Source organism: Gopherus flavomarginatus, chromosome 5, assembly GCF_025201925.1.
Source record: "Gopherus flavomarginatus isolate rGopFla2 chromosome 5, rGopFla2.mat.asm, whole genome shotgun sequence".
NCBI classification, from domain to species: Eukaryota; Metazoa; Chordata; order Testudines; family Testudinidae; genus Gopherus; species Gopherus flavomarginatus.
In genome coordinates, this window is record NC_066621.1 from 145,780,536 (window position 1) to 145,808,502 (window position 27,967).

A 27,967-nucleotide genomic window follows, 5' to 3' on the forward strand; every position below is an offset into this window, starting at 1 on the left:
ACAGAATTCCCCCAGGAGTAATAGACGTTTCAGTCAGGGGACAAAAACAGTATCATTTGACTTAGCTAACCACTAACACACCATGAACAATAAAGAGTTGAAGCAAATAGTTTGGGAGCCACTCAACAACTGAGACATGGCCATATAAAGTATTACCAATCAGCTGAAAATTACAAACATTTCTAAACAATTAGTCTCCTAATTTGTGAACAGAAGAAAGTAACGGCTTTGGTCATGCTACATTGCTGTTAGTTTGCCTGGCTGCAGTAATGACTGAATATTCATTAACAATACAATATTCATTAACAAATGATTTACAACTCTTGATTTTCTTCATGTGGATTCCTGATTCATAAATTTTCACTAGCTCGTTTAGACGAATGGTTTTTCATGAACCATTCACTTTGACCTTTTTGTGAAGTTTGGCTAATTATGGCACATGGTATTGTTTCTGGTCCCTGTTTGAGTAACTTTTAAAATAGAAAAATAGGAAATAACACACTTTTGAATATGAATTTAGGGAGGAATAAACATTCATACTAAAATCTCTGAAGCTTTCAAGGTTTGTGAACATTTGCACGAATACAGCTAACATTCCTCCGCCTATCAGAGTAACCATGGTCATCTTGTTATTATTCAACCAGCTCTGCTGGTGGTTGAACTGAATTTTGTCTTGGTGCAGTCTCAGTCCTATGTAAGCATTTATAACATCACATAGATGGATAACAGTTTAACTCACTTTGACTTGGCGAGCATTGCTCAGAGAAGATCAGCATCAGAATTTTAAAGATGGCATGATACTGATTTGGCAGAAATTGCTATAAACTATGGAAACTGGCATCTATTGTTATTGCCTGCGCTGTCCTGTTTGCCACTGGTTAGATTTTTTTTTGTATGCTTGCCACTAGAAACCAGATGTTTATCTAGCATGTGAAGTTTTTAGCACATGACTTGGATTTTTACTATTCTACAATAAAAGAGCACCCAACCAACGCTCTGAGCATCTTGGACAGTGTTTTAAAAGTACACTGGTAAATAAGCAGACCCACCAATTAGCCCAGATCAAATCAAAGAGCCCAGTTAGAACATATATATAACAAATTAATCAACCTCCCCACACAGTCCCCAGAGTCCCACACCACTACTACACAGTCCTACCCAACATCCAGCATGGGTACTGATGGAAAGGCTAGCCTTGCCATGTACCCTGAAATTTTACAAATTCACACTTTTAGAGAGTGTGTGGGGAGGGTGGGGAATAGCAGCTGATCGATGCAGGGGAATAATTCACATATTTATTAACTGGCCTAAAAAGTTGTGTCATGCAGCTGTTTGCACTGTTAAACGAGTGCAATACTTTGCTCCAGAAGTGGCTGCATTTCAGTGCTAGGTGAAGTAACTGCCATCTATAGAAGGCCTTTTCTTGCAATCATTGAAATCAACTGAGTTTTGGCTTTGACTTCATTGGAGCAAGATTGGGACCACAGTTTGCAAAGTGCTTTGAGGTCCCATAGTGTAAAAGGCACTGTATAAATATAGGATAATTATAATCCTATTTGGAGTTTAGATCCCTGAAATTTGACACAATTCCTTTGCTACACCCTTGTTGCCTGTCTCCATTTGCATTAATAATGTGAAAACCTGCCGCACATCTGTGGCCCATACAAAGGATAGAGAGCAGGTAGGGCAAGTATAATTTGTGATCTGCTGCTATCAATGGTTAACACCCTATCATCAGTGACAACAGTGCAATTAAGCTGTTCCCAGTTCTGTGCTAGTTAATACGCTGATAGTATAATATTTTGACATTATCAAAATGAAGCATTGTGACATTATCAAAACACATTTTTTTTCAGACTGTCTGCTCCATGGAAAATTTCAGCATTTTTACTTTTCATGCTGATTAGGAACAAAGATTTCAAAATGTTGGAATTTCCCATGGAATGGAAATTCTATTTTCTGACTATCTCTAGTTTTTAATCCCTCTAATCAGAGATGGTTTGTCCCACAATAGTATATTACTATCAAAAGACTCTGAGCAATCTGTTTGCTTAGCTTTCTTGGCTTTCTCCTAAAAAACACTTTTCCTTGTTGCTATGAATGCTTCAGAATTCCAATAAAAATAACTGGAGATAATCTCAGAAACCTAATTCTTCTGTCTCTGCAAATACAGTTGTAAAATCTGCATTTGAATGGGAATAGATATTGTTTCATATATTATATTTATTAAATTTTTACTTCTATTTCTGTTTTGTGTAAACAGCTTTTTAAAAATGGGAATTTAAAATAAATGGGGAGAGGTGGTGGAGAAAAGACATTGTTCTGTGCATCTAGAGATGAAGCTACACACATTTATGGGGAAATCAGGGTTTCACATTGCAACATATCAAACTCAACATTTACATGGTTTTCTTTTTTTGGCCACTTGCCTCTGCTAAACCTGACATGAAGCCAAGGTGAAAGCAGAGATTTTCCCATTACAGAATACCAAATCTATGATAAGCCATGCCATGAAAATCCAGTTGAAGAGAAACAGAAAATAAAAAACAAACAAAACTGCGGCAAGATCAGTGATAAGTTTTGCATTATTTATAAAATCTGTTTTTTCAGGGATCTTATAAATAAAAAAAATCATAGGATCGGTAATGTAACATGATGAGGACAACCAATGCTTGCATTAGAACTTAAGCACCAGTAAAGGCATTTTCAGCCTGTTGCACAGTACACATGCTAACTTTTGAAGCACCTGAAAAAGTTGTAAGCAGTTGCTACAGTAAAAGTAGTCTATGAATACTGTACCTAAACTGTGGTCTTCTTAAGATATGTGTGTCAGCTTGCACTGTGATTCAATGATTATCAGCTATGATCTTTGCTATGTTCTGTGAATGGTTGTTTTCTTTTTTCCCAAGACAAGCATGTTCATCATTAAGAATTAAAACTAATGACCACTGCTGCTTTGCTCATTGTCATGCTCTGATATTAAAAACTATTAATACTAAATGCCAGTAAAACAGAGTGAGCTTCATTCTGGCAGCACTGGGTGAGATTTCAGAGATTTTCTCAAAGATTAGTTCATAAAAAGGATTTCAGTATTGCAGCTTCTGAATCATTTGCCACGAGGAAAAAAGATGATTGACAAAATGTGTGTGTTACAGTCTGGAGGACTTAAGCGGGCAGAGTTCAGCTTAGAACTTCAAAAACCCCAGACAAGCCTGGCCACTAGTTATGCAAACGTTGAATTATATCCACTGCCTTCAAAACCCAGTGGAGGTTAATTCAAGTTGTGTTTCTAATTCTGCATATTTGCCAAAAACAAAATGGAAAACAAATAAGTTCTCTCCTAACAAATCCTTCATTGCCCTACTCCTATGTGCTGCCCTCTAAGCTGTCTGGCTCCTTCCAAGCCTGAACCACATCCCTGGGCTAGCAGTAACCCCAAGCTCCCCTTTGACCCATCCTCCTTTGCCCTTGTCTCCCTTCACCTCCCTTCTGGAGTTTTCTGTACCTGTTTAGACTTTTTACAAAGTACTTCCTTACCTGCATAGTGGTCAAATACAGTGGGCACGTACTCCTCCGGGAAGGCATCATTGGCATAACTCATCAGCAGACAGGTTTTCCCAACTGCACCATCCCCAACCACTACACACTTCAACATCTTCCTCACATTATTGCTGTCGCAGTCGGTGCTGTTGTCATCTTCTTCCTTACAGTTCATTCTTGCTGGTGCTGCTGCTGGTCCCAGGACTTCCAAGTGCACATGAAGGAAAAATGAAGTGCGATTGTACTCACTCTTCCTGAGTTTGGGAGGCTCTCAACCTCAGGAAATCATACTAATATTTCCAGGCTGTTCCAGCTGCCTCTAAAAATTCCCAAATCAGTAAAGAGAAGCATTGAGGTAAATAAATTATACATCAATCTTAAAAAAAGGATTGTCCTTTCTTGTGAGCTTGAGTCAGGAAACACTCATCCTGTCACAGAGCCCTTGATATTTATTGCGACTTTAAAAATATCAGCAGTCTGAGGTGTTGATTCTCTTCTCCCCTTCTCCAGCTTGGCCAGAGGAATCAGGGATTCCTGCTAAATCCACTCCATTTTCCATTTCATTTCTAACATGGAGGAAAGCTGGAGGTTTTTAATGGAGTTTTTCCTTTCTTTCTGCAGCTTGCTGTGTGTCAGGAAATCATGGGTTTCCTGCTGAATTCCATATTAGGATCAGTGGGCTTGTGAAGGGCTGCAAACAATAGGAGCTCTGTGTGTGTTTGTACTTTAGAGGAACTATGCCAGGACATAGAGTAAGAAAAACACTAGAGGTCTCACTGCGGGCTAAAGTTGTTAAGCTTCCTGTTTCATCTAAGCACTGTTCTCCGGGCTGGCTGAGATGAGGCTGGTGCTGACTGATAGATACATAGATGATTTTCAGTGGGGAATGCTGTGCAAAATGGAGATTCAGGCTGAAATGAATACCTAGGGAATGGCAGGAGTTCTACAAGGGAACCAGCCTGTAAAATGTGCAGTAGAATCTATCGTAGGATTTTCTGCTGCCACCCGTCGCTGTAGAATTGGAGCATCTTGGGATGTGCTTTTTCTTTTGGGGGTGTTGGTACATGGGAGTAGAATTGATCACAAACGCTTTCCTATGTAAATACCTCTTTAACAATTTGGGTAAGGTAATAAATCAGTCAAGCCAGGGACTAAGAAAATATCCTCTCCTGTCGCTCCCAAAATAAACAAATGAGATTTTTTGCTGGTGTAGGTGTGTGTGGAGGGAGGTGGGGCGAAAGAAAGCAGATGGAGAATTAGGAACTACAGCTGTTAAAAGGGAAGGCTACAGAACAGCCTGCGTAAAACCAGAGTTAAATGGCATAGCTTTTACTCCCTAAAAACTAGAGCAATGTGTGGTCCAGCACAGTTTTGCTATAGTATTTTATATATTTCTGATCCTCCTTTTAATTTTATTATGTAACCGTCCCAAAGATCCCACTGTGGGTAAACACTTAAGTCCAAACTTTGCTCTCTCTGCTCCTGGAAAACTGTGCAATCTCTAGCAGAAGTGAGTCACTAATTTAAAAACAACCCCTTCCTCATGTCAGCCATTCTCTTCCCTGGGCATCCCAGTGCATGCTGCCTGCTCTGTGTCTGCCTTACTTAGATTGTAAGGCCTCAGAGCCGGTAAACAGATATGGAGCTAATCCACGGTGAGGTAACAACAGGCAAGGCTTTACTGAGGTGTGGCACATGCCCTGCCTAGCTCATCGCTTCCCTGAAACAACAGTCTGCAGCCCCATGGTGTTGGTGGGGAAGCACCCAGGGGTCGGGCTGTAAGAGAAAGACTCCCCCCCCGCAAGCAGTAAAGACTAATAGGGCCATCTCGGCCACATAACTACAGTCCTGAGTGGTCACATCCCACTGTTGTAATGCAGCAGGTACATTAGGGACCCCCCTGAGACACCACCTTTTAAGAGCCCAGTCCAAAGCCCATTAAAGTCAAAGGAAGTCTTTCCAGTGATTTAAATGGGCACTGGAGCAGGCCCTCACTCCTTGTCCATGGAGCGGCGGATGTGTGAACACAGGGTATCACAGAGTCAGTACTAGCCAGAGAGCCGAGTGTGTCTCCGCTGTCTGTCTTTAAACCCTCCTCTGGGGTCTTGTTTGTGATGAACCTTTGATCCAGGGTGTGTCCTCCCCCGTTCCTCCTCTTGCTCTCTTTCATGAGCTGATCTAAATATGAAGCCTTAAACCATCTGTCACAGAGCAGCACTCCATACAACAAAGGTTACGGAGAGGCTCCTGAGTAAACTCTCCACAGCCTGCCCCTCCTTGCTCAGTGTCCTGACAACGTGTGAGTGAGGACCTGGGCAGGACAGGACCCACAGTATCGGCTTCCTTGTCCTACATGGGCAAAGTTACCCAATTATCTAGTGATTTCAATGAAAGGTTTAAGATGATCTATTCTGCTGCCCCTCTCCCTCCTTTAAAGGGATCCTGAAAATTGGCCTTTTGCTGGTGGTTCAGGAAACATTTGGAAGGAATCAGTTTTAATTAAGACCTGACAATAAAGGGATCTAAACCCCTCTCTCTCATCTTGGCAGCAGCTATTACAGTGCAGTGTTCACTTTTGGCCATGAATATAAAGACCAGCTAATGGCACTCCTTGAAGAGGCCAACACGATGATTTATGAGATTAGCTTTAAAGTGAGCAACACTGACGTCTTGCCCACAAATCTCTTTAATTCAGCACCATCATTTTTCTTTACAAACATAAACAATGTGAATAGACTAGCTTAGCTGATTTACACCCCCCCCCCACCAAAAAAAAGGATAAAGGTCTGTACCTGAACTAAAAGCATATGTTTTCTTTAACATGGGTTGACCCCATTCACAATGGCCAGATCAAATCATGGTTTAGTTGCAACCAAGTTTAATAACTGTTGTTACCCGTTTCTTTGGGCTGTATAGACAGAGCTGCAATTAACCTTTCTGCTGCTCTGGGGCTGTATCTTTTACATCTGTGGTGCCAGTGCTAGCTTTGCTGTATGGTTTAACAGCTCAGTGCTGCTGAACTTGAGAAACGTTTGAGGCAATGATAGTTGTTTTCTGTAACAGATTGCTGCCCCTAAGATACATCTCTGAGATTTCTGCTGCAGGGCATGGCGAGCGGTTGAGAGGTTGGTCTCACGTTACCGAATGTTCTTCTTGCCTTCAGTGCTGGGTGATGAATGTTTCTTCAGAACTTTTGATTTCTTAACTGGCAGATTGGAAGTGTCAATGTTATAGGCACACCTGATCCTCCTGCTGCATTTCAAATCTCCTGGGGCTATCTCTGCACAGCAGAGCTGTGTGGGAGTTCTGGGTTGGAGGATACGGGGTTGTTGATAGTGATAGCAAAGCTTGAAAGAGCTGGAAATTTAGTTTTAGGTTTTCTGCCTCTCTAATCTGAATATCAGGTTCGAGTTTTTCAGGTTCTTTTTCATGAAATTTCCAGTGCTTCCTAATTTGCCAACAGTTCACAAATACTTGAAGAACAGCCTAGTTCCCTCAGAATTTCTGTACCTCCACTTCCAGCCAAAGTCCTAAAGAGATGAGGAGTGTGAAAATTCAAAAGACATAAAGAAAAAGTTAATCCAATTCATCCGAATCTCCAAAAAGGCTTGTTTAGCATGTTGGGTAGAGACTACGGTCAGTCTCTTCCTTGTCCAAACCAGTTCGCCCATCATTGCTTGTAGCAAGGTGCTAGCAAAGGGCACAGCCTCAAGTGGGGAAGCTGACCCAAGCCAATGAGGGAAGTTAGTGGGGGTGGAGGGAACTGTAGAGTGAAACTGTCATTTGAGGCAGCTCTCCAGCAGTTTGTAGGCAAAGCAGCTGTGTTCTGGGAGGGCGTGCCTGCACTGGCTCACAGGTTAACAGAGGGGTTACTGGCAGTAGGCCTAATCCTGTGAGCTGCTGAGTTCCTCCAACTCCCACTCGTTCACCTGCATGGGTCACTTCCATCTTCAGCAGTGTAATTCCGACCAAGAAATCCTGGGAGCTGCCTTGTCCATGCTTCTGCCTGGGCCTGAGTTCCCACAGAGATTTCTGGCAGCAGCCATGGTGTTAACTGGTGAGATGAAGGACTTTTTAACTGGGCTGGAGCTAATTTGCTAATTAGTTCTACCACAGCTATTTGAACAATGTGTTTGCTAATTAAACCTATCCTATGAATCCCATATGTTCTGTAGTTAGGGCAGAGCAAATCAAGGTGAAAGAAAGAGTGGTGCTGTATCCTCCCACCCCCTGTGAGCTCACGCTATCTCACCTTGGCTCGTGGCCATGCTATCTCTCCACTGCTTCACCAGATGAGATGTCTTCTTCTGCAGAAACATAAACAAACATAAAACTTGCAGGTTCATCTGAGATTGTCCCATCACTGCTTTTATTATTATCGTCATATGACTCAGGTGGCATCAATCTGAGAGTCAGATGCTTATCTGGCCTTTCTTTGGGCCTTGTTGCCCTATTCCTTCCCCTCTCACCTAACCAACCAGCTTCTTTCCAACAATCTTATCCTTCCTCTCTCCCTGCCACTCAGCTGCTACAAAATCTACTCTGCCTCTCACTGTACCATTAGCTCTGGATGATGTCTGTGTTCCAGACCTTGACTCCCTTTCTTGGCACCCACAGCTTCATTTTCCTCTCCAACTCTCAGTTTCTCTCCCCACCTCAGACCCTCAGCTTCCTTCCTCCTTCCAGCCTTCAATACCCTTCCTTTCATGTGGTTTCAGTAGGTCTGGCAGGCTCTGATGGGCTCAGGCCAGCTCTCGTGTCCAAACCTCATGCTCTGAGGCTTTTTGGAATGGCCGTCAAGCATTGGTCCCCTTGGCCTCAGCTCAACCAGAGCTGAAAATAGTTTGGCCACCGGTGTAGCTAGAGTGTTTTAACATTTAGCCCAGAGTGGGTTAGATCCTTAGTGCTAGCCTTTCTGGGTGCTCAGTGGGGCTGGCAGCAGGGATGGATTCCGTCTCCCTCCCGAGAATGAGAGAAATGCTTATCAAAGATATGAGCTGCAGAAGAGTCCAATGTAGCATTCTGCAGAGAGTCAGTGTGGCCAAGGGATAAGGGAGTGGCTTGGTAGCCACCAGGACTTCAGGTCTAGTCCCAGCTCTGTTTGTGACCTTGGATGAGTCATTTCACCTCTTTCCCACCTGTTGCCTAATCTACTTAGATTGTTTAAACTCTTTAAGGCAGGTACTGTGTCTTCTTCTAGGTCTGTACAGCACCTAGCACAATGGGTCCTTGTTCTCTCTTGGGGCCTAGAGGTGCTACTGTAATGCAAATAAATACAAATGAAAAAAAAGATTCATCCGATGCTCTGTCTATACTTATGGCAGCATGCGGAGTACAGGCACTACATGTGTCACTACATGGCACAGTGACAGGTGGGCTGAGTTCACACTTGTCACTGCAGTGTGTGTAGGTACAGTGCTAAAAACAGCAGTGTGGACGTGGAAGAGCCAGGTAGGGTACATACCCACAGTGTTCAGGCACGTAGGATACTCTACTTGCCTAACCCAGGCCTCACTGTCCACCCGGCTATTTATACATATGCTAGCTGGGCATGCAGTGCCTGTACGCTACAGGCTACTGCAATTGCAGACACAGTCTAAGAACCACAGTTTGGGGATCACTGCTGAAAATATTTGTAAGGCAACAACAAAGAGTCTGGTCTGTTCATTCACAAAGCATCACTGCTTTGGATGCCAGAGCTGATTTGGGGTATCCTGGGTCAAAGTCATGGGCGGAGGGTGAACACTCGGCCTGGCCCACCCCTCCCATCCCCCTTTCCCCTGCCAGAGCCCAGATCCCTCTCCCCACAGCCACCAGCCCCCCTCCCACCCCAGCCCCGGGCCACCCACCCGCCTCCAGCCCCAGAGCACTGGGCAGGCGGGCAGTGCATGGCTCCCAGCCCCTGAATGCTGGGTGACCAGTGCCCCCAGTGCCCCCAAGCACAGGGTGGACTGTGTGGCTCCTGTGCCTGGGGCCACCCCAGCACTGAGTGGCCCCAGCCACCTCAAGTCCTGGCTGCAGCCTGGCCGCAGCCGCTCTAGTCCCAGCCTCAGCTGCATCCTAGAAGACAAGCAGCTGGGCTGGGGCCAAGGGGAAAGGGCAAGCAGGAGGGGGCCTCAGCAGGTTCACATTGGGCTGTTTTGGGAAGAATAGGCTCCCCTAGCCTATGATACGGGCCGCCCATGGCCAAAGTCTGGGCTTGGATATGCCATTGTCTTTGGCTTGGGTCACTAGGGGCTCCGCTAGAATTAGTGGATTTGTAGTAGCTCAGTGAATTAATGCTGAGTTGGGTTCATTGTGTCCAAAGTCTGAAGAAAATTTTACACTGTAGCCTCCTTTATGATATTTTATCGCTTCCTTGATCTTTAGGCAAAGAGGAAAATCATACTCTATTTACTGGAAACAATGGCCCATAGTGTTCCAGAATCTCTGTGCCCTTGGAATTGAAACACTTTGACTCGACTCCTTCGCTCACTTGTGATTTAGAAGACCATTTTCCATAGTGTTGAAGATCTCTTTACGCATCAGGGAAAGACTTGATCAATGAGATGAGATTGTGAAGTCTGCTAAACAAAGTGAGGTTCCAAATGAAGTTCTCCTGGCCAACTAGCGCAGGGCATTCTCTGCATTATAATATCAAAAGGGGCATGCACCGTGAAATTAACTGAAAGCTGGATCACTGCGCTTAACCTCTTGTAAAGATGTAGATCTGCTTCTCAGAGGCTCTGTAACTGCACTTGATGGTGGAACTGCGTGGGGAGGGCCAAAGTTGCTCTAAGCCATCTCTGTACTCCCCATATTCTCTGGGTAGCCTGCTCAGCCTCGGTCTATGTTGGAGCAGCCTCAGGGTTGATTCCACTTATGCTTAGGGTGCTAGGTACCCCCCAGTAAAGACTGAGGATAGCTGGAATGAAATGCATTTTGGGCACACACCCCTCCCTGACCCCATCCATGTGATTTGCCACCTCCCACCCATGTGATTTGATCCTCAGGCCCCAAATGAATTTTACATATAGGAAGGTGAAAGTAGTATGTTAGAAAAAATCAGAGCAGTTCAGCCCTAGCATCTCCATCCCCCTTGTGATATGTTTGAAGCATTTTTGGCTTTACAGTTTGTTAGGGGACAAGTGCTGAGGTTTGGCTCCAGGGCTTGTTGAGTGAGGATGGATTCCTATACAGCCATCCTATGCAGTTATTAGTGATGCCTGCAAATTATACAACAATATAGTCTTTTTGGAGGCCTATCCAAGCAGGAGAGGTTTCATGGCTACTGCTGCTGGAGTGGCTATAGTAGCTCTGGTGATGCAAAGGACCTTGCCTTGAAAAGTTTCGTATATAAAGAAAATGACTCAGGAGACAAGATCCAACAGCGAATGAGTCATGTCCAGCCCACCAGATTACCGTCATCTTTAAACTATGTAGCCTTCCCCAAAGGCAACTGCTATATAATGAGAATCACATATTGCTAGGGGGTTGGTTTTTGTTGGACGGGGAGGGGTTGACCTGTTAATTCACAATTATTTCTGTGTAATAGCAACTGCAGATCGTGTCAAGTTACTTACCCATAAATACAGCTGGTGGCACTTGGACGGTGTCCTTATTTCCAGCTGTTTATAGCCTCATACATTTGTTTTTTGGGGGGTTAGTTTTTCATGGGAGGTGCAACAGTTCACATTAGCTTCCGAATTTATTCACCCAGGGATCACCATGTTCTTCTATTTCCATCAGTGCTCTCTGGTTTCCTTTCCAATCTTCGCTGTCACCCGTCCCCTCTCTCCTTTCTGCTCTGTCTCCATCTTGACTGACTTTTGTTCTCTTTGTTCTTTTAGTCTTTGTCCCTCTTTATGCATCTTTTCTTTTTTTCTCCCTCTGGCTCAACTTTTCGTCTTCTTCAGAACATGAGCCGATGAGTGACTAAAGTTGTAATCTTCCTGTAAAGTCGCCCTCCCACTACTGAATAGGTGGCAGAGAGAAACTGACGAGGTCTGTGAGCACTATTGGCATTGCAGGGAAAATATCCCCTTCAGGCAATTTCTTCCTCAGTGCCTGTTACATTTTCCATATTGACTTCTAATCTACATTTCTTATATATGAGATTGAGAGGTGCAATAAAGCAAACAACAAAAGCCTAAGCAAGGGGAAACACAGTGGGCTGGTCTCATCTATAACAGATGGCATTACCTGTGCCTCGCAATTTGGCATCTGCCTCAGCAGACAGGGGACTGCTAGGAATATAAAAGTGCTGCAATCTAAAACAGGATTATAATAAAAGTATGCACCGCAATGATGGCCTGTGTTGATGTGTGTGTGGACCTGGTGACATTGTAGAAGCGGGAAAGAAGCATTTCCCTTCTTGCTTCAAGGTGCATCCCATGTTTACCTCTGGCTAGTGTTAAGAGGTGTAGTTTGCCTTAATTTAAATCCAGAGAAGCAGCTCAAAGTCAGGTGTGACTGAATTTAAAGCCTCTAAGGGAAACAGGCTTATACTTTTAAAATGTGCCAGTTGGACTCTAGATTTCCAGCTCCTCATTTTCGGTCCAAATTGCCAAGCTGCGTTTATTGCTGAAACATACACACAGCTGATTCAAAAAACATTTGCGCAGAGTTTTTACGCTTTGGGGCAGGGGGAGTGGATTCTTTCCAAGAAGAAAATGTGCGTTTGTGCTTTGTGTGATCTTTCTGCCTCCACATGAAAATAAATAGAAGGCTCCCACTGTCTTCCACATTCCAGAAATAGGCAGCTGAAAGAGAAGCTAAGGCATAAACAAAGGGGATGAGGAAATAAATTGCAAGCACCAGTCACTTAAAATAATGTAGGAAGAAGCCAGCAAGGATTTGTAAATTGCAGGTTACCCTGGGTTGTTTCTATTCTCTGTCTTTCTCTGGAAAGCCTACCATGAAAGGAAGGATAGTTTTGCAGTTAGAACACTCAATTGGGACTTGGGAAGGTTGGGTTAGATCCCAACTATGCCACAGCCTCCCTGGGCCATCTTGGACAAGTCATTTAATCCCTCTGTTTCCCAGTTCCCCATCTGTCAAATGGGGATAATGATGCTTGCTTTGTCTTGTCTATTTAAATTGTAAACTCTTCAGAGCGGGGACTGCCTCTTACCATGGCCTGGTCTACCCTTAGCAATTAGATTGACCTAGCTCGGTCTCTCAGGGCTCTGAAACATTTCATTCCCTGCGTGCCATAGCTAGGTTGACCTAGCCCAAGTGTACATGCAGTTGGATTAATGGAAGGATTCTTTCATTGACCTAGCTACCGCCTCTCAGAGAGGTGTGTTGGCTACATCAATGGAAAAATCCCCTTCCATCAGTGTAGGAAGTGTCTATGCTATGGCACTCCAGTGGCACAGCTGTAGTGCTGTCTATAGCTGTGCCGCCATAGAGTCTGTAATGTAGCCATACCCTATGCAGGGACCCGGATGCTACAGTAATACAAAGAGTGAATGCCATTCATAGCATAGTAATGGGGCTACCAACAGATGCTCCCCATATGTGAACAATGTTGCTTGGTGCCCAAGAATAAGCAAAAACAACGAGGAGTCCTTATGGCACCTTAGAGACTAACGCATTAATTTGGGCATAAGCTTTCGTGGGCTAGAACCCACTTCTATGTGAATCTTTCAAGATCTATCTTAGCTTTTCACCACAGCAATATTCTCTAATTGGAATAGCAGTTAAAAAGAGGAAATGTGCCACACCACAAGACAGGGAGTCAAAAGGCCTGGCTTCTATGCCTGGCTCTGTCACAGACTCGCTTTTGTTAGTCAGGGCAAGTCATTTCACCTCTCTCTGCAGTGGAAATAATAATAGTGCTGACACCTAGTTCATTTATGTTTTTAAAGTGCTTTGAGATCCCTTAATAGGGAATGCTATAGAAGTGCAAAGTATTATTAGGAGTAGTTATTAATTAGCAGTGCCATTAGTGAAAAGGTGTAAAGTGTTATTCTGGAAACAGTGATAGCCAGCTGTTGCTTTTTATGACTGTAGCCTCTACTGACAATATTGCTCTTTGCTACACAGTAAAGTAAACCGTATGGTTGCAGTTTTAATTTGCCATCTTATCAGAGCTGCTTTAGACTGTTTCTGCCCCTGCCATGAAAGATCAGAATCACCCACTTGTTCTCAGTCCAGAAGCATTTGAGACAATGCTGGCTTCATGGAATTGAGTGTTTGCAATAATAATAATGCCATGTGATTAGACTCGGAGGAGGAAGCCAAGAGAGTTCCCCATTTTAAATAGTTGTGGATTCAAAGTTGCTCTGCAATATTCCAGGACCCACAATGCAATTTGATCTCTTCCCACCCCATCCTTGAAATATATGATGCAAGTTCCATATGTATTTCGCTATGTTTATACCTCCTCCCCCATGGGTTACCAAATGCCAGGACTGTCCTTGCAATGTATTTCAAGAAGTTGTCCATATAAAACCCTCTAATCATGCTAAAGATTCCCTCATTTCTACAGCCCTACAAGGGATCTCATTCTCAGGCATACCATTCTCTGTTTTATAATAAATATGTCGTATGCTACAACTGCAGTGAGAAAGGCAGAGACTAGCCTGCAAGAGTGTCTGAACTATTTGTCATTTTAGAAATGTCATGCTATTCATCTAGTTGGACTCAGAGTTTTTCTAAGAAGTTGCTGCAGCAGAATTGACAACAGTCAAACATATTGTAACAGTGGGGCCTAGAGTCCTTGCACCTCCATTTCCTTTCTGATCTCTCCAGCTGCACCCCTATGGTGTCAAACCTTGTGACCTTGCCCACTGTGTGGTGGAAGCTCACGGTGTTCTCACTCTCAGACCAAGATCTGTCTATTGCAACTGCTTATTACAGCACAGGTCCAACTGGACACCTGCGTCTCACCCCCTGTGGGAGTCTGTGCTGTGATACACAGCAGCAAATCACTTTAGAACAAGAGGGCTTGTTATTAGTAAATGGAACGAGGCATTAGAAAAAATTATTTCAAAATAACCAACTTCCCATATACACGTTTGTATGCATGTGATCTTATGCTTCCCTATGATCACCGTTAGATGGATTTCCCCTCTGATTTACAAGAGTAGACTCAGCCTACATGCTTCTACCAACAGGACCGGCTTTAGAAACTGCAGGGCCCGATTCAAATACCCAGCAGCAGTCCGGGTCTTCGGTGGCACTTTGGAAGCGGGGGGTCCTTCCCTCACTCTGGGTCTTCCATGGACCTCCCCACCACCAAAATGCTGCTGAAGACCCAAAATGAGTGAAGGACCCTCCCGCTGCTGATGTGCCGCTGAAGACCTGGACCACAGCTGGATGAGTAAAAAAAATTAAAAAATTAAAAAGGCACCTAAGGCATGGGGCCCTCTGAAGTGCGGGGCCTGATTCTGGGGAATCAGGGGAATCGGCCTAAAGCTGGCCCTGTCTACCAAGCTCAGGGGCTCTTGGGACTCATGCTGGTCTCACTTTGCCTTCCAGAGAGGGTCACCCAGTCCCAGTCTGTTTTCCTGTCCTCAGAGAAACTGCCTTTTCCCAGAGCCCCACCCTCCCTGTGTAAGCCTGAGCCCAACTGCAATGTATCTCAATGGCTTTCGTTAGAGGACCTAGGGGTGAAGTCTTCCTTTTTCCTCAGACTGGTTTTTGCTACTTGGCCTGCCAAGCTGTCTAAGAGCAGGCCCCTGTGATGGCTGCTCCATGGTTTGACAGTTAGACCCATTCAGCCTTAACGGCTCTCAGTCACAGGCCTTGTGGCTGTTGAGGAGGGTGCTGAGACCGCCCCACTCCCAGGACATTCTACCACATCACCTCAGGAATCATCTCTGTAAACCATGTTTTTGGGTACAGATCCATATTTACCACTGAGCTTCCCCAGATCCCTCACAGTCCCCAACCAAGGTCAGAGGCCCCAGTGCAGCAGATGCTGTACAAGGACACCTCTACCTCAATATAATGTGAAGCGCTATAACACGAATTCAGATATAATGTGGTAAAGCAGCGCTCCAGGGGGGTGGGGCTGCACAGTCCAGCAGATCAAAGTGAGTTCACTATAACGCAGTTTCACCTATAACGCAGTAAGATTTTTTGGCTCCTGAGGACAGCGTTATAGCGGGGTAGAGGTGTACGTAGTAAAGAGCTTACAATCTAAACAGACAAAAAGGGTGAAGGGGAAAACAGGCACAGACAGGAAAAGTGACTAGGCCAAGGTTACACAGCAGGTCAGAGAGCAAAGTCCAGGTTTCCTGGCTCTTAGTCTAGTGCCTAGCATTGCCAGTGTAATGGGGCACATAAGTGCCTGTACAAGGCAGGAAGGGGTTAATGGGTTACAGGAGGCACAATTAGTCCAAATGGAGACACCTGGAGCAGGAGGCAGGCTTCCAGGAAGGGATTTAAAAGATGAGCCCTGAGCCATATGAGGGAGAAGCAGGCAAAGAGTGTGGATGTGGAGCTTTCACAATGGGAGATAAGGCTGTGGCCAGGAACTGGGGCCTGGTAAGCTCTCCCAGAGGAATGGGAAGTGTTTATGTAGCTTCATACATGTTTTGGATGTTGAGTGCCCTGGAAGGGGTAGAACGGGAAGTGACCTAGCTGGAATACCAAGTTTCTGCAACTCAGAAGGTGGTTAGAGAAGAGGAAGAGCAGCTGGGAAACTGAGGGGGAGCGGCTGCTGCAGAATAGACCATCTGTCTGGCTTTCTAGTACATCAAAATCTTCTCAAAGATTTCAGAGTGTAAAGCTCACTTTAATGGGAGTTGGATCAAGCCTTTATTCAACTTTCAGATGATGTAGGACATGGAGCAACTGCCTGAGACTAAAGAAACTAGATGTTTTCAATTAAGCAATAGGGGACATTTCTGGGCACTGCAATCAACTCCCAAGGGAGGTGTTCAAGGGACCATCACTGGACACAGTCAGGGTAGGCTAGGCTAGATAAAGACCTTAGAGGAAATGATAGAAAAGGCATACTGAGAGGCAGTATGGCCTAGTGGATAGGATATTGCACTGAGAGTCAAGAGATCTTTCTCTATGTAATCTTTGGCCTTGGGCAACTCACTTAGTCTTTCTGTATCCACTCCCATCCTTCATCTGTCTTGTCTATTTAGATCATAAGCTCTTTGGGAAAGGGACTTCTCTGTCTTATTATGCCTAGCACAATGGGGCCTGATCTCAGGTTTTAAGCCTTCTAGGCACTAGTATAATACAAATAATACATAGCAGTGGTAAGTATTTATAGCAGGAAGCAAAATGCACGGGGTCAAATAAGATAAGAATTGTCCCCCAATCTGTATTTGTGCATTTGTTGTTTCTTTCTTAAGTGTAGCACCTTACATTTGTCTCTGCTGAATTTCATTTTGTTGTCTATAGCCCAGTTCACCAGTTTAATCAAGATCCCTTTGCATTTAGCTCTACCCTCCAGAGTGTTTGCAACACCCCCAGCTTTGTGTCATCTGCAGATTTGATCAGTATGCTCTGTATTCTGACATCCAGGTCATTAACACATATGCTGAATAACACCAGACCCAGAACAGACCCTGTGGAATCCCAATTAAGACCTCCTTCCACTCTTTGTTTGCAGTTGTTTGACCACTTAATGGTTAATGTATCCACTTAATGGTAATTCTGCTAAGCCTGCCTTTCTCCAGCTTACTTATGAGAACGCCATGTGGGACTATGTGAAAATCCTTGCTAAAGTTCAGGTATAATGTCCACTGCATTCCCCCCATCCACCAAACCAATTACCCTGTCAAAGAAGGAAATCAAGCTGGTTTGGCATGATTTGTTCTTGGTAAATCCATGCTGGCTGCTAGTGATTACCCCTTCATCCTCCAGGTATTCACAAATTGAATATTTATACATTGCTGTAGTACAGGGGTGGGCAAACGTTTTGGCCTGAGGGCCACATCGGGGTTGCACAACTATATGGAGGGCCAGGTAGGGAAGGCTGTGCCTCCCCAAACAACGTGGCCCCTGCCCCCTATCCGCCCCCTTCCACTTCCTCCCCCTGGCTGCCTTCCTCACAACCCCCAACCCATCTAACCCCCCCAGCTCCTTGTCCCCTGACTGCCCCCTCCTGGGACCCCCATCCCCTATCCAGCCCCCCTGTCCTCTGACTGCCCAGACCCCTATCCACACCACCGCCCCCTGACGACCCCCCCGGGGCTCCCACCCCCTATCCAACCTCCCTCTGCTCCTCATCCCCTGAATACACACATGCATCCAACGAAGTGGGTATTCACCCACGAAAGTTTATGCTCCAATATGTCTGTTAGTCTATAAGGTGCCACAGGACTTTGTCGCTTTTTACATTCTATTCCTTGGCTTTCCTGATTTTTGTCCCTACATGATCATGCTATTCTCATGTATACTTCTTTGGGTGACATCCTTCCAATTCCTATATGTATCCCTTTTGATTTTTAGATAGTTAAAAAGCTTCTTGTGCAGCCACATTGGCCTCCTGTGGCTCTTTTTATCTTCCCTCTGCATCACAGTAGCTTGATGTTGAGTCTTTAGTATTACATCTTTTAGGACCTCTCATTCCCATTCGACTCCTTGTCTTCTTTATTGGTCTTTCCATGGGAAATCTGTCTTTCTGAAGTCCAGTGTCCCTGTTTTGCTGTTTTCATGTCCTCCTTTCCTTATCGTCTTGAATTCTATGAGCTCATGATCACTTCCTCCCAAATTCCTGACCACTTTCGCATTCACAACCAATTCATCCCCGTTAGTCAACACCAGATCCAAAATGCCTCCTCCTTCCCAAACAAGCTATATTCCTCAATGCAACTATTAAGAGAAATAGTGAAACTGTCCCCAAAAGTTATTTTTAAAAAGGCTTGACAGACCACTGAGAAGGCAGGAAGGAATTCAACCAGTTTTGGAACCATATTGTCATATTCCATTGTCTACTTTAGTCCCTTTACATGTTGATACTCTGAAAAATGTTACTGTTTTTCAAGAGTGTTCCCCCTTCTGCCCTTAGGTATCCTACAGGAAAATGGCAAAGAAACTTTTATTCTATATTGGTTCTTCTATGATCATCATCACTAACATCTGTCACATGCATTTCCTTCTCTCTCACTCTGCATGGCGGGGATTGTGTGTGCTGTGTACTGTTTTGTTGGGTTTGTTGCTATGTATTTATATTAGAAAAGGCAAGTCAAAGAAATGCCCCTTATAATTGGAACTGAGGGTAGTGAGGTTTGTGATGGTCCTTAGATCCACTATAGGTCATTCCCCAGCCCGACAGACAAGCTTTACCCTTTTTGTAGAAGCTGTTATAGTCCCTGAGAGGAGTTGTCAACAACAGTCTTCATCCTGGACCTTTAGGCAATCTTTTAGATATGCTGGGCCCAGGCCATCAGCCACCTTGAAGATAAGAAACAAGATTGCTATCCGGTGGGAATCGAGCATAGGGAGTCGAAGACAGATGTGTAGCCAAGTTCCTGAGGAGACACGCTACTGTGTTCTGTAGTGCTTGGCATTTCCTAATGGCTGATGGCTTTGTGACCAGGTATATTGCGACTTGGTCAATCATGCATCCTCCTCAGGTCACTCATCTTTTTTTAGTTGCTTATTTTGGAACATGGTGGTGGGTTACTTTCTTTCTCTTCTTTCTGAGGCCACATTTTCTACCACGGGTTACCCATATGGTTGAAAAAGTGTCCGAGTACTAGCAATGAGAATGGTGGAAGATCAGCCTGTCACATAAAACACATAGATACTTACAGTATGTCTACACTGCGGTTAGAAGCATTCTTCCCACTTCAGATAGACACACACAGGTTCTGCTAAACATAGACGTGCAGCTGGGAGATAGCATGTGTGGCAGCTTGGTCTCAGCACCTGAGAACACACCTGCCTGGACCCCTTTGGTGCATGCTCTGGTACCTAGCCCAAGCCGCTGCCTGTGCTGCCCCTGGCTACACTGCTATTTTTAGTGTGCTACCTCGAGTGGAGCTAGCATGTGCCCGTCTACCCAAGGTGGGAAACATGCACTCTGCTGCTGCATAGATGTATCCTTAAAGAGGCAACATGGTGGATTGGGCTCTTGGTACTGCCAGCCTCATGAGAGCAAAGATCGTGAGATTGGCCCTCAAACTCATCAAAAGCATGTTTCGTAGTCTGTCGTTAGTCTGACTTCTTAACTCCCCACTACACCTCTGCAAATAGTGGTGTGAGAACTGCAGGTTTAAAAATCAGCCTTAATGTGCACAAAATGCATGCCTCTCCCTGGAGGCTCAGCAGGACTTCTGCCAGGAATTTTCATGCTTAGGGAGGTTACCTTGACACCATAGCTCATAATGTTAAAGTCCCACTCCATGCATAGAACAGCAACAACTCAAAATCAGCACCATAATCTGGGTATTTAAAACTCCTCAAATGCACTTGCAGAGGCTATAACTGATTAAAAACCCATCAATAATATGGTGCTTACACTCCCCAAGTGCTGTGATTATTGAGTGCTAAAATCTAATTACACAGCTCGGTTGTGTTCATTTTATTCTTGTCTGTTTGGACTCAGATTTTAATGAGTGTTCTTTATTATTTTAATCAAATCTCCTGGACAAATTTGTCTCACAGTTGCTAAAGGAGGGGCTCCCATTTCAATAGGAGCTCTGCAGGTGCCATCTCAGAACGGCAAGTAACCTCCACAGAATGCATAGAGTAGTGTGGGGGGGGGGAGGCTTCCTCCTCCCCTTCTTCAATGAAGAGCTGCCCAGCAAGACAGGCTGCACAATCATGCTGCAATCCAGTGGTGGGTATGTGTCGAGGGTCCCCTGCTGTGACCGATGCACTGAGGACAGGAGTCTATTACAGCCCCAGTTAGGGATTCCTGGCTGTCTAGGTCAAGTGGAAGCAGCTCATGCTGTTAAGTCTGAAGGTCCTGGGTTAAATCCCAATGTGTTGTCATTGTTATGCCATGCTTGCTTGGCTCTCCCATTCACATTTCAATAGTAAGGGATCCTACTCTGCACTGCTTCGCAAAGGAAAAATATTCAGTGTAACAGGTGAAGTGGCGGGATGAAAGATGAGGAGGAAAAGGCAAGAGAGACCAGCCATTGTGAAGCAGCAACCCGTATCAGAAGCAGACACTGATGCAGTTTCACAGCTGCCAGCGAAGAAGGATAGCCAGTCATGTAGACAACAGTCCACTCACCAAGGAACAAAGTTAGGGAGCCAGATGTTACTTGTGGAAGAATGCTATACTGAACTTGGAAGATTAATTCTGCAGCTCTCCAGCGTAGTCAGAGGTGATGATTCTGCTGGTAGAAAAGGTAGAGGGAAAAGGAAAGAGATCGGGCAGAGAAAAGCCTCATTAAAATGTTACAGCTGAGCCATGAACTTCCAAAATCAAAGTGATTCTGGGTCTCCATGGCAACCTTAACATCTTTGTTTGAAGGATGTTTGTTTACTACATGACCAAAGTTAGAACTCTGCAGTCAGTGAAGCCAGAGCTTTCAAAGTCTCTGCTGCTGTAAAGCTCCTGGGAAGCTGGGATTGATTTTATAGCAACCTCAGTTGTAATTCTCAGCTGGGACTGCAAGTAAGGAGGAGAGCTGCTCGTCTTGCTTCTTTCTAATCTTGTCTTCCCAGGGTTCTGGGTTGGATCAGAGGTCCCCTCCAGGGCTTATGGATCTGACCTCCAGCTGCAACCATCAAAATGGTACAGTGGCATGGGAAGGATTCTCAGTCACTCTGTCTCACTAGAGGCCAGATCCCACAGTCCTTACGCTTGTGAACACAAGTTCTGTGGTTGCTTGGGCAGATCAGGCAATGCATGTGCAAACAGCCGTGTAGGTGCCCGACTGTATTATAACATGTATGCAAGTACAAGTGAGCCTCTCTCTTTCAAAACTTGGTCTTGGCAGGGTCTATAAATGGATGATTCTCTCACTATTAGTGTCCTGTTATTAATACTTCCCTAATAATCACAACTGATGAACAAATTACTCATGATATGCACAGTAACACCTTCACATAGTGGGTTTGTGTTTAACAGAGGCTCATAAGGAAGGATCCTTTCAAAAACATTGTATTCATTTCTCTGTTACACAATTTAATAAAACTTAATGTTCATAGATGCCCTATTGAGAGAGGAAAGGTGGCCACTGGCCCAAAAGAGTGCTGGATTCCCTTCTTGGCTCTGCCATAGACATCCTGTGTGACCTTGGGCAAGTCACTTAATCTCTCTACACTTCAGTTCCCCATCTGCAAAACTGGGTTAATATTTCCCTCTCTGTTTGTTTTGAATGTAAGCTGTTGTGAGGGCAGGGACTGTTTCTTAGGCAATGTCTACACTGTACACCACAGGTGGGAGCATGTACTGTATGTATAGTTAGACATCACAGTGAAAAGCTGGCTGCGTCCACAATGTGGTGTATAGCTATATGCACCATTGAAAGCCTCTGGCAGGTGGGAGACAGAGGGTAAAGGCTTTGCCAGTCGGGAGCTGCTGGAGCCTTCCATCCCTCCACCGGCCCCCACCCTCTGGTGCCTTCCCCTGCTGCCAGAGTCTTTCCCTCAGGTGGGGAAAGGCTCCGGCAGCAGGGAGGCAATGGGACACAACACTGTTAAAAATAGCCATGTGGATGGGGTAGGCACTGGCTGGGCATGTAGAGAAGCCACAGCTAGAAAAATCCACAGACCCCCAAATAAAATTTGCAGCTCTTATACAGGGATTTCTTTAAAAAAATCATAAACAGACAATGAAAAGTATAAAAAGATAAATGACTCACAGCTTGTGTACGTTCCCACATATTGCAGCCTTCACACTGTCTCCAATAGAATTACGCTTATCACTTGTCAAAGCTCCAACACCAGAACATACAAAATGAGACAATACCACACAGATATAACGTTAGGGCAGGGGTAACTGTAATAAAATAGGAGAAGATGTACATTGGTGATACCCGACTCATACCCTGAAACACTCATTCATGAGTTATGGAAATAAAAGTTCCCTTCCACAAATGTGAGGCTGGAGCTTAGATTTTGCAATCCTGGGTCAGACATCTACTGCCTTCCTCTTTAAGGTCACTAAAAGTTTCTTTTGCCACCTAGTGGCCAGTGAGTAAGACACTTAAAATGAAAGCAGCAAAGAATCCTGTGGCACCTTATAGACTAACAGACGTTTTGGAGCATGAGCTTTAGTGGGTGAATACCCACTTGGTCAGATGCATGTAGTGGAAATTTCCAGGGGCAGGTATATATATGCAGGCAAGCTAGAGATAATGAGGTAGTTCAATCAGGGAGGATGAGGCCCTGTTCTAGCTGATTTTCCAGTTTCTCCTCCCTTGGTTTTCACACCTCAGCTGCTAGAACAGGGCCTCATCCTCCCTGATTGAACTACCTCATTATCTCTAGCTTGCCTGCATATATATGCATATATATACCTGCCCCTGGAAATTCCCACTACATGCATCTGACGAAGTGGGTATTCACCTACGAAAGCTCATGCTCCAAAACGTCTGTTAGTCTATAAGGTGCCACAGGACTCTTTGCTGCTTTTACAGATCCAGGCTAACACGGCTACCCCTCTGTTACTTAAAGTGAAGAACAGCAGCAGTCTGGACAAATGGGTCATTATGACTCTGAGCTGGTGTATGTGATGGTGGTGGTGGGGAACTGATGGGATGTATTGTTGCCTAGGTAGTAGTAATACTTATCTCTAAGTAGTTTTTTGATGTTCCTCTTCTCACCGAGATGAGAGCTAAGGATTTGCTTGTCTCCATTATGTGCAAACCAAAACAAAGTGACAGACGCAAAGCCAAGTGAATGGTAAAAAATGGCACTAGAGAAGCCACTGGTGTCATACTTCTTCTACAGCTGCCCTCCTCCTTCAGTAATGCCCATGGGAGTGGGAGACTCAGAATCTCAGGACAAACTTCCCAGTATGGGGGCATATAATCCTTTGTGTGGGCCCTCCATCTAGAAGGTGGGGGGACAGGACATACTGCCTGTCCAGTGTACTACAGAAATGTGTTCCCAGTGGCTGAGTCATCCATTTGACAGAGTATAATTTTAATAAAATGCAAATCTTATGTAAGGGATAAACATGCAGGGAACAGACACTGGTGGGAAGGAGTCCAGCTGGCACAGCTTAGCCAAATTGGATAGAGGACCCTGCTGCAGGTTTGTGTACAGCTCTTCACAAATCACAGGACCTTTTGTGAGATTTGGTTGGGCATGTTTGGAACCTAGGAAGCTTGGGTGAAATTTACTCATCCGCCATCTCACAAGCGTAGTTATTACTTTCTCTGTTAGATTTTATTGTGACCTTTTGCGTGCTGACACGCTTTCAGGGGCGTAATGAAGCATGTAGAGATAAATGTATGCTTTTCCTCTAGCCTTTCTATCAATACATTTATATTACAACAAATAATTGTACAACAGGAGCTCACGTTCAGTTTATTAGCCAGCTGTACTCGTTTTTAAACAGATGGCCTTGTAAAAATAGTTAGGCATATGTCTGACATTTCAGAAACATATCATAGTACAAGATAATACTCCTATAGACTCATTCATCTAGGTCAGGTCTTAGTCAGTATAACCCTTTTACATTTTAGTTCACTTCTATTTAATATGCCAAAGAAGGCAGTATAATTAAGGCTAAGTTTTAGTCATGGGTATTTTTAGTAAAAGTCATGGACAGTAAACGAAAATTCACGGCCTGTGACCTGTCCATGACTTTTTCTATATGCCCCTAACTAAAACTTGGTCCGGAGGGCCACGGCCGGGTGCTCTGGAGGGTGGTGGTCCGGGGTGCCACTGGTGCTGCGGGGGTGGACTGGGACCCCTGCTGGGGCTGGTGGGGGACGAGGGCAGCAGTGCGTGGCCTGGGATCCCTGCTGGCACTGGGAGATGGGGGCGGCAGCGCATCATGGCCCCGGGACCTGTGCTGGGGTGGGCAGTGGGTGGTCGTCGTTGTGCAACCCAAGACCTCCTCTGGGAGGGAGGGGAAAGTTGGCTCCAACCGGCATGTCACTGCACCTGCTAGGGGGAGGGGCATCCAGAGGGGCTCTGTGCGCTGCTTCCGCCACAATCGCCAGCTCCACAGCTCCCATTGCCTGGGAACTGTAGCCAGTGGGAGCTGCAGGAGCAGTGCCTGCAGGCACATACAGTGTTCAGGGGCCCCGGCCCCTCAGTCTAGGAGCTGCAGGGACATGCCGGTGAGAGCTGGGGATTCCCGCCCCTGAGGTAAGCGCTACCCTGCACCCCAGCCCATAGACCTCTCCCACACTGCTGCTGCCCCAGGGGCTTCCCAGCTCAGGCTGCCCTGAACCAGCTGCACTGACCACTGTAGAAGTCACGGAGGTCACAGAAAGTCATGGAATCTGCAACCTTCGTGACCTCCTTGACAGACATGCAGCTTTAAGCATAATCCATTACAAAGGAAAACTAGTATCTGAAGGAAGTTAATACCTAACCCAATTTTAGATTTTGGCCTACAGAAGCAGAGCATATATTGAGGTGTATATTTCTTGGCGTGTCTGTGGCCTCTGCTTAGCCAAGGTACTTAAGCACATGCCTGACTTTAAGAACTTAATCATCTATGGAACTACTCATCTATGTGCACATGCCTAGTTTTCAGCACCTTGCTAAATCGGGGCCTATTTCAATATTTTAACAATGTTTAAGTGGGGTTAGCCTGGTGTCTTAGTGACAACTTTCACAGGGTGCCCATCTACTCATGGGTCTGACTTCGGTCACACTCCCCAGGCCAGCAGTCAGTCATTTCTCTGGGCCTTCTCTAGAGCGATGGCCCCTGACCTACATTCAGATGGGTATTCAGAGACTCCAGCAGGGAATGCATCCAGCCACATTTGACTGCTCACCATGACGTAAAGCCTTGTGACATGTGTATATGCCTGGGGAATTAAGGGTGACATGGAACAATGCTGGAAACCTCTCCGTTTTTCCCCCTCCCACCTCCAAATACGCCTGGAACATGCTTCACTCCTGTGATCACGAACCAGCACAACGACCTCTTGGTGCGCTGTTTATGGGTGGTGCAGGTCAGAACTGTCCCCAGGATTGGTGGATGGGAGACAAAAAGGGGTCAGAACAATATTAATGTCCCCATTGACCTCTGAGGAACAGTTAAAAAAAACTGGGCATGTCTAGTCTTGAGAAAAGAAGACTTGGAGGTGGGGGACTTGATAACAGTCTTCAAATACATTGAAGGCTGTTATAAAGAGGATGATGATCAATTATTCTCCATGTCCACTGAAGGTAGGATGAGAAGTAATGGACTTAATCTGCAGCAAGGGAGATTTAGATATTAGGAAAAACTTTCTAACTATAGTAGTTAAGCTCTGGAAGAGGCTTCTAAGGGAGGTTGTGGAATCCCCATCAGTGGAAGTTTTAAAGAACAGGTTAGACAAACACCTGTCAGGGATTGTCTAGTTTTACTTGGTCCTATCTCGGTTCAGGGAACTGGACTTGAAGACTTCTCAACAAGGCCGGCTCCAGGCCCCAGCGCGCCAAGTGCGTGCTTGGGGCGGCATGCCGCTGGGGGCGCTCTGCCGGTTGCCGGGAGGGTGGCAGGCGGCTCTGGTGGACCTCCCGCAGGCATGCCTGCAGAGGGTCCGCTGGTCCCGCGGCTTCGGTGGAGCATCCGCAGGGACGCCTGCGGGAGGTCCACCAAAGCCACGGGACCAGCGAGCAGCAGAGCGCCCCCCGTGGTGTGCCGTCATGCTTGGGGCGGCGAAATGGATAGAGCTGGCCCTGCTTCTCAAGGTCCATTCCAGCCCTACATTTCTATGATCCATGTGTATCAAGCATAGCTCTGGTGGGCCTGAGGATCTGGCCATCTTTGTCCTCATAATTATTTCATTATTAGAGGGGCATTATATAAAAATACTGAGCCTGATGATCAGTTGATATAAAATGGCATAAATACACTGATATAAACCAGCTGAGGATATGGCCCATTTTTGTCAAAGTTATGTGGGGGAGGTGATTCCATGCATAAAAGAAACAAAACAACATTACATTTAAAACACAAGAGTTATGACTCACTGCTGATTGTATAAATCAGAAGCGGTGCTAGCAGCAAACCAGGAACACCCAGAGCAATAATAAAACAGCAAGGAGAAGGAAGAAAAACCAAACAGCACAATCAAATGATGTGCCTAACTTTTGGATTAATATGTTAATCTCCAGAGCTGCCATTCTAGTGCTCTTCAACAGTATGAAATTTAATAAAAAGTTTATGGGAAAATATTTGATTAAGAGAACATTTCTTCCCAGACCTGTTTTCTGATTCCAGTGACACTGATGTAAATATGGAATAACTCTATCAGAGTTAATAGGGTTACTCTGGATTTTCACTGGGGTCACTGAAATCACCAGCTGGTCCTTCAATTTCCAGCAAGTATGAACAAACATAAAAGACCCTAGGCCCATATCTGATTAATTCTTTGATCGTATACATACTAATCCATGCTGCTCACAGAAGGAAAGGGGTTTTTGTTGTTGGTGGTGGTGGTTTTACAGTTTAATAAAAAATGATTTAACTTCCTCAAACAGTTTAAAAATATTAGACATTAATATGTTGGCTTGTTTTTAAGGATTAGTTATTGAGATGCAATGATTATATAAACTTTCTTGGTAAGTCATGGTAGCCATGGTAAGCACAAATATCCTGGAGTACAATTATTCATTATTTACCATTCATAAATGGGGCCTTTTTCATTATTCAGGACATGAAAACACAGGGCAAAAGAACAGAGTATCCAAAAGCTATTTGTGGTGTTAGCAGCTTTCTAATGCCCCTTTTTCCTTATCTTTGCATTTCAGAGCGAAGTTTTAAAATCCAGTGTATTTGTCAGGATGTTTGCACTGTGTTTATCCTTTGTATGTCTCTCAGCTTGGAAAGTGAAAGTCCAGGGCAGCCACTTGCATTCTGTTCATAATGAGTTTTAGTTTCTAAAACCTTTGGGTTTCAGACACTACAGGAAATACCTATTTGTTTAACTTTAACTGGTTTTAATTGGAATTTGAGAAAATATTTCTGCTGGGCGTCAGCTGTACAAAATCTTTGTTTTTAAAGAATTATGGCCCAAGTTTAGCTCCTGGTCATGGAAACCTTTACACATGTACTTTAAGCACATAAGCACATAAGCAGCCTTCCAATAGGAGTAGTGGGGGCAAGTAACTTAATAAGTTTTAAGATGGAGTTCAAAATATTTATGAATGGGGGTGATATGATGGAGTTGCCTGCAATAGCAAGGGACTGGATTTGGTGACTCTGGTAATCTTGTCCAGTCCTGGTTCATTGACCAGTCAATGGGGCTACTATGTGCTTAAAGTTTAGCATGTGCTTACATGTTTGCAGGATCAGGTCCTTAATTTGACAGTGTCCCTTTCCTTTACAACGTAACTCTTTAGTATTTCTGACTAGACTGCACAAACAGTGGAGAAAAGGGAAAAATATATTGAG

General features: G+C 44.8%; 1 protein-coding gene across 1 annotated transcript in view; it reads right to left on the reverse strand.

The window, feature by feature from the left end:
* Window positions 1-4,162, reverse strand: part of RHOJ (ras homolog family member J) — a 76,465-nt gene extending 72,303 nt beyond the window's left edge. Inside the window, exon 1 of the mRNA XM_050952760.1 lies at window positions 3,538-4,162. Coding sequence (XP_050808717.1) covers window positions 3,538-3,715 — 178 coding nt within the window. The 5' untranslated portion in view covers window positions 3,716-4,162. The remainder of the gene's footprint in view (window positions 1-3,537) is intronic.
* Window positions 4,163-27,967: the final 23,805 nt, after the last annotated feature.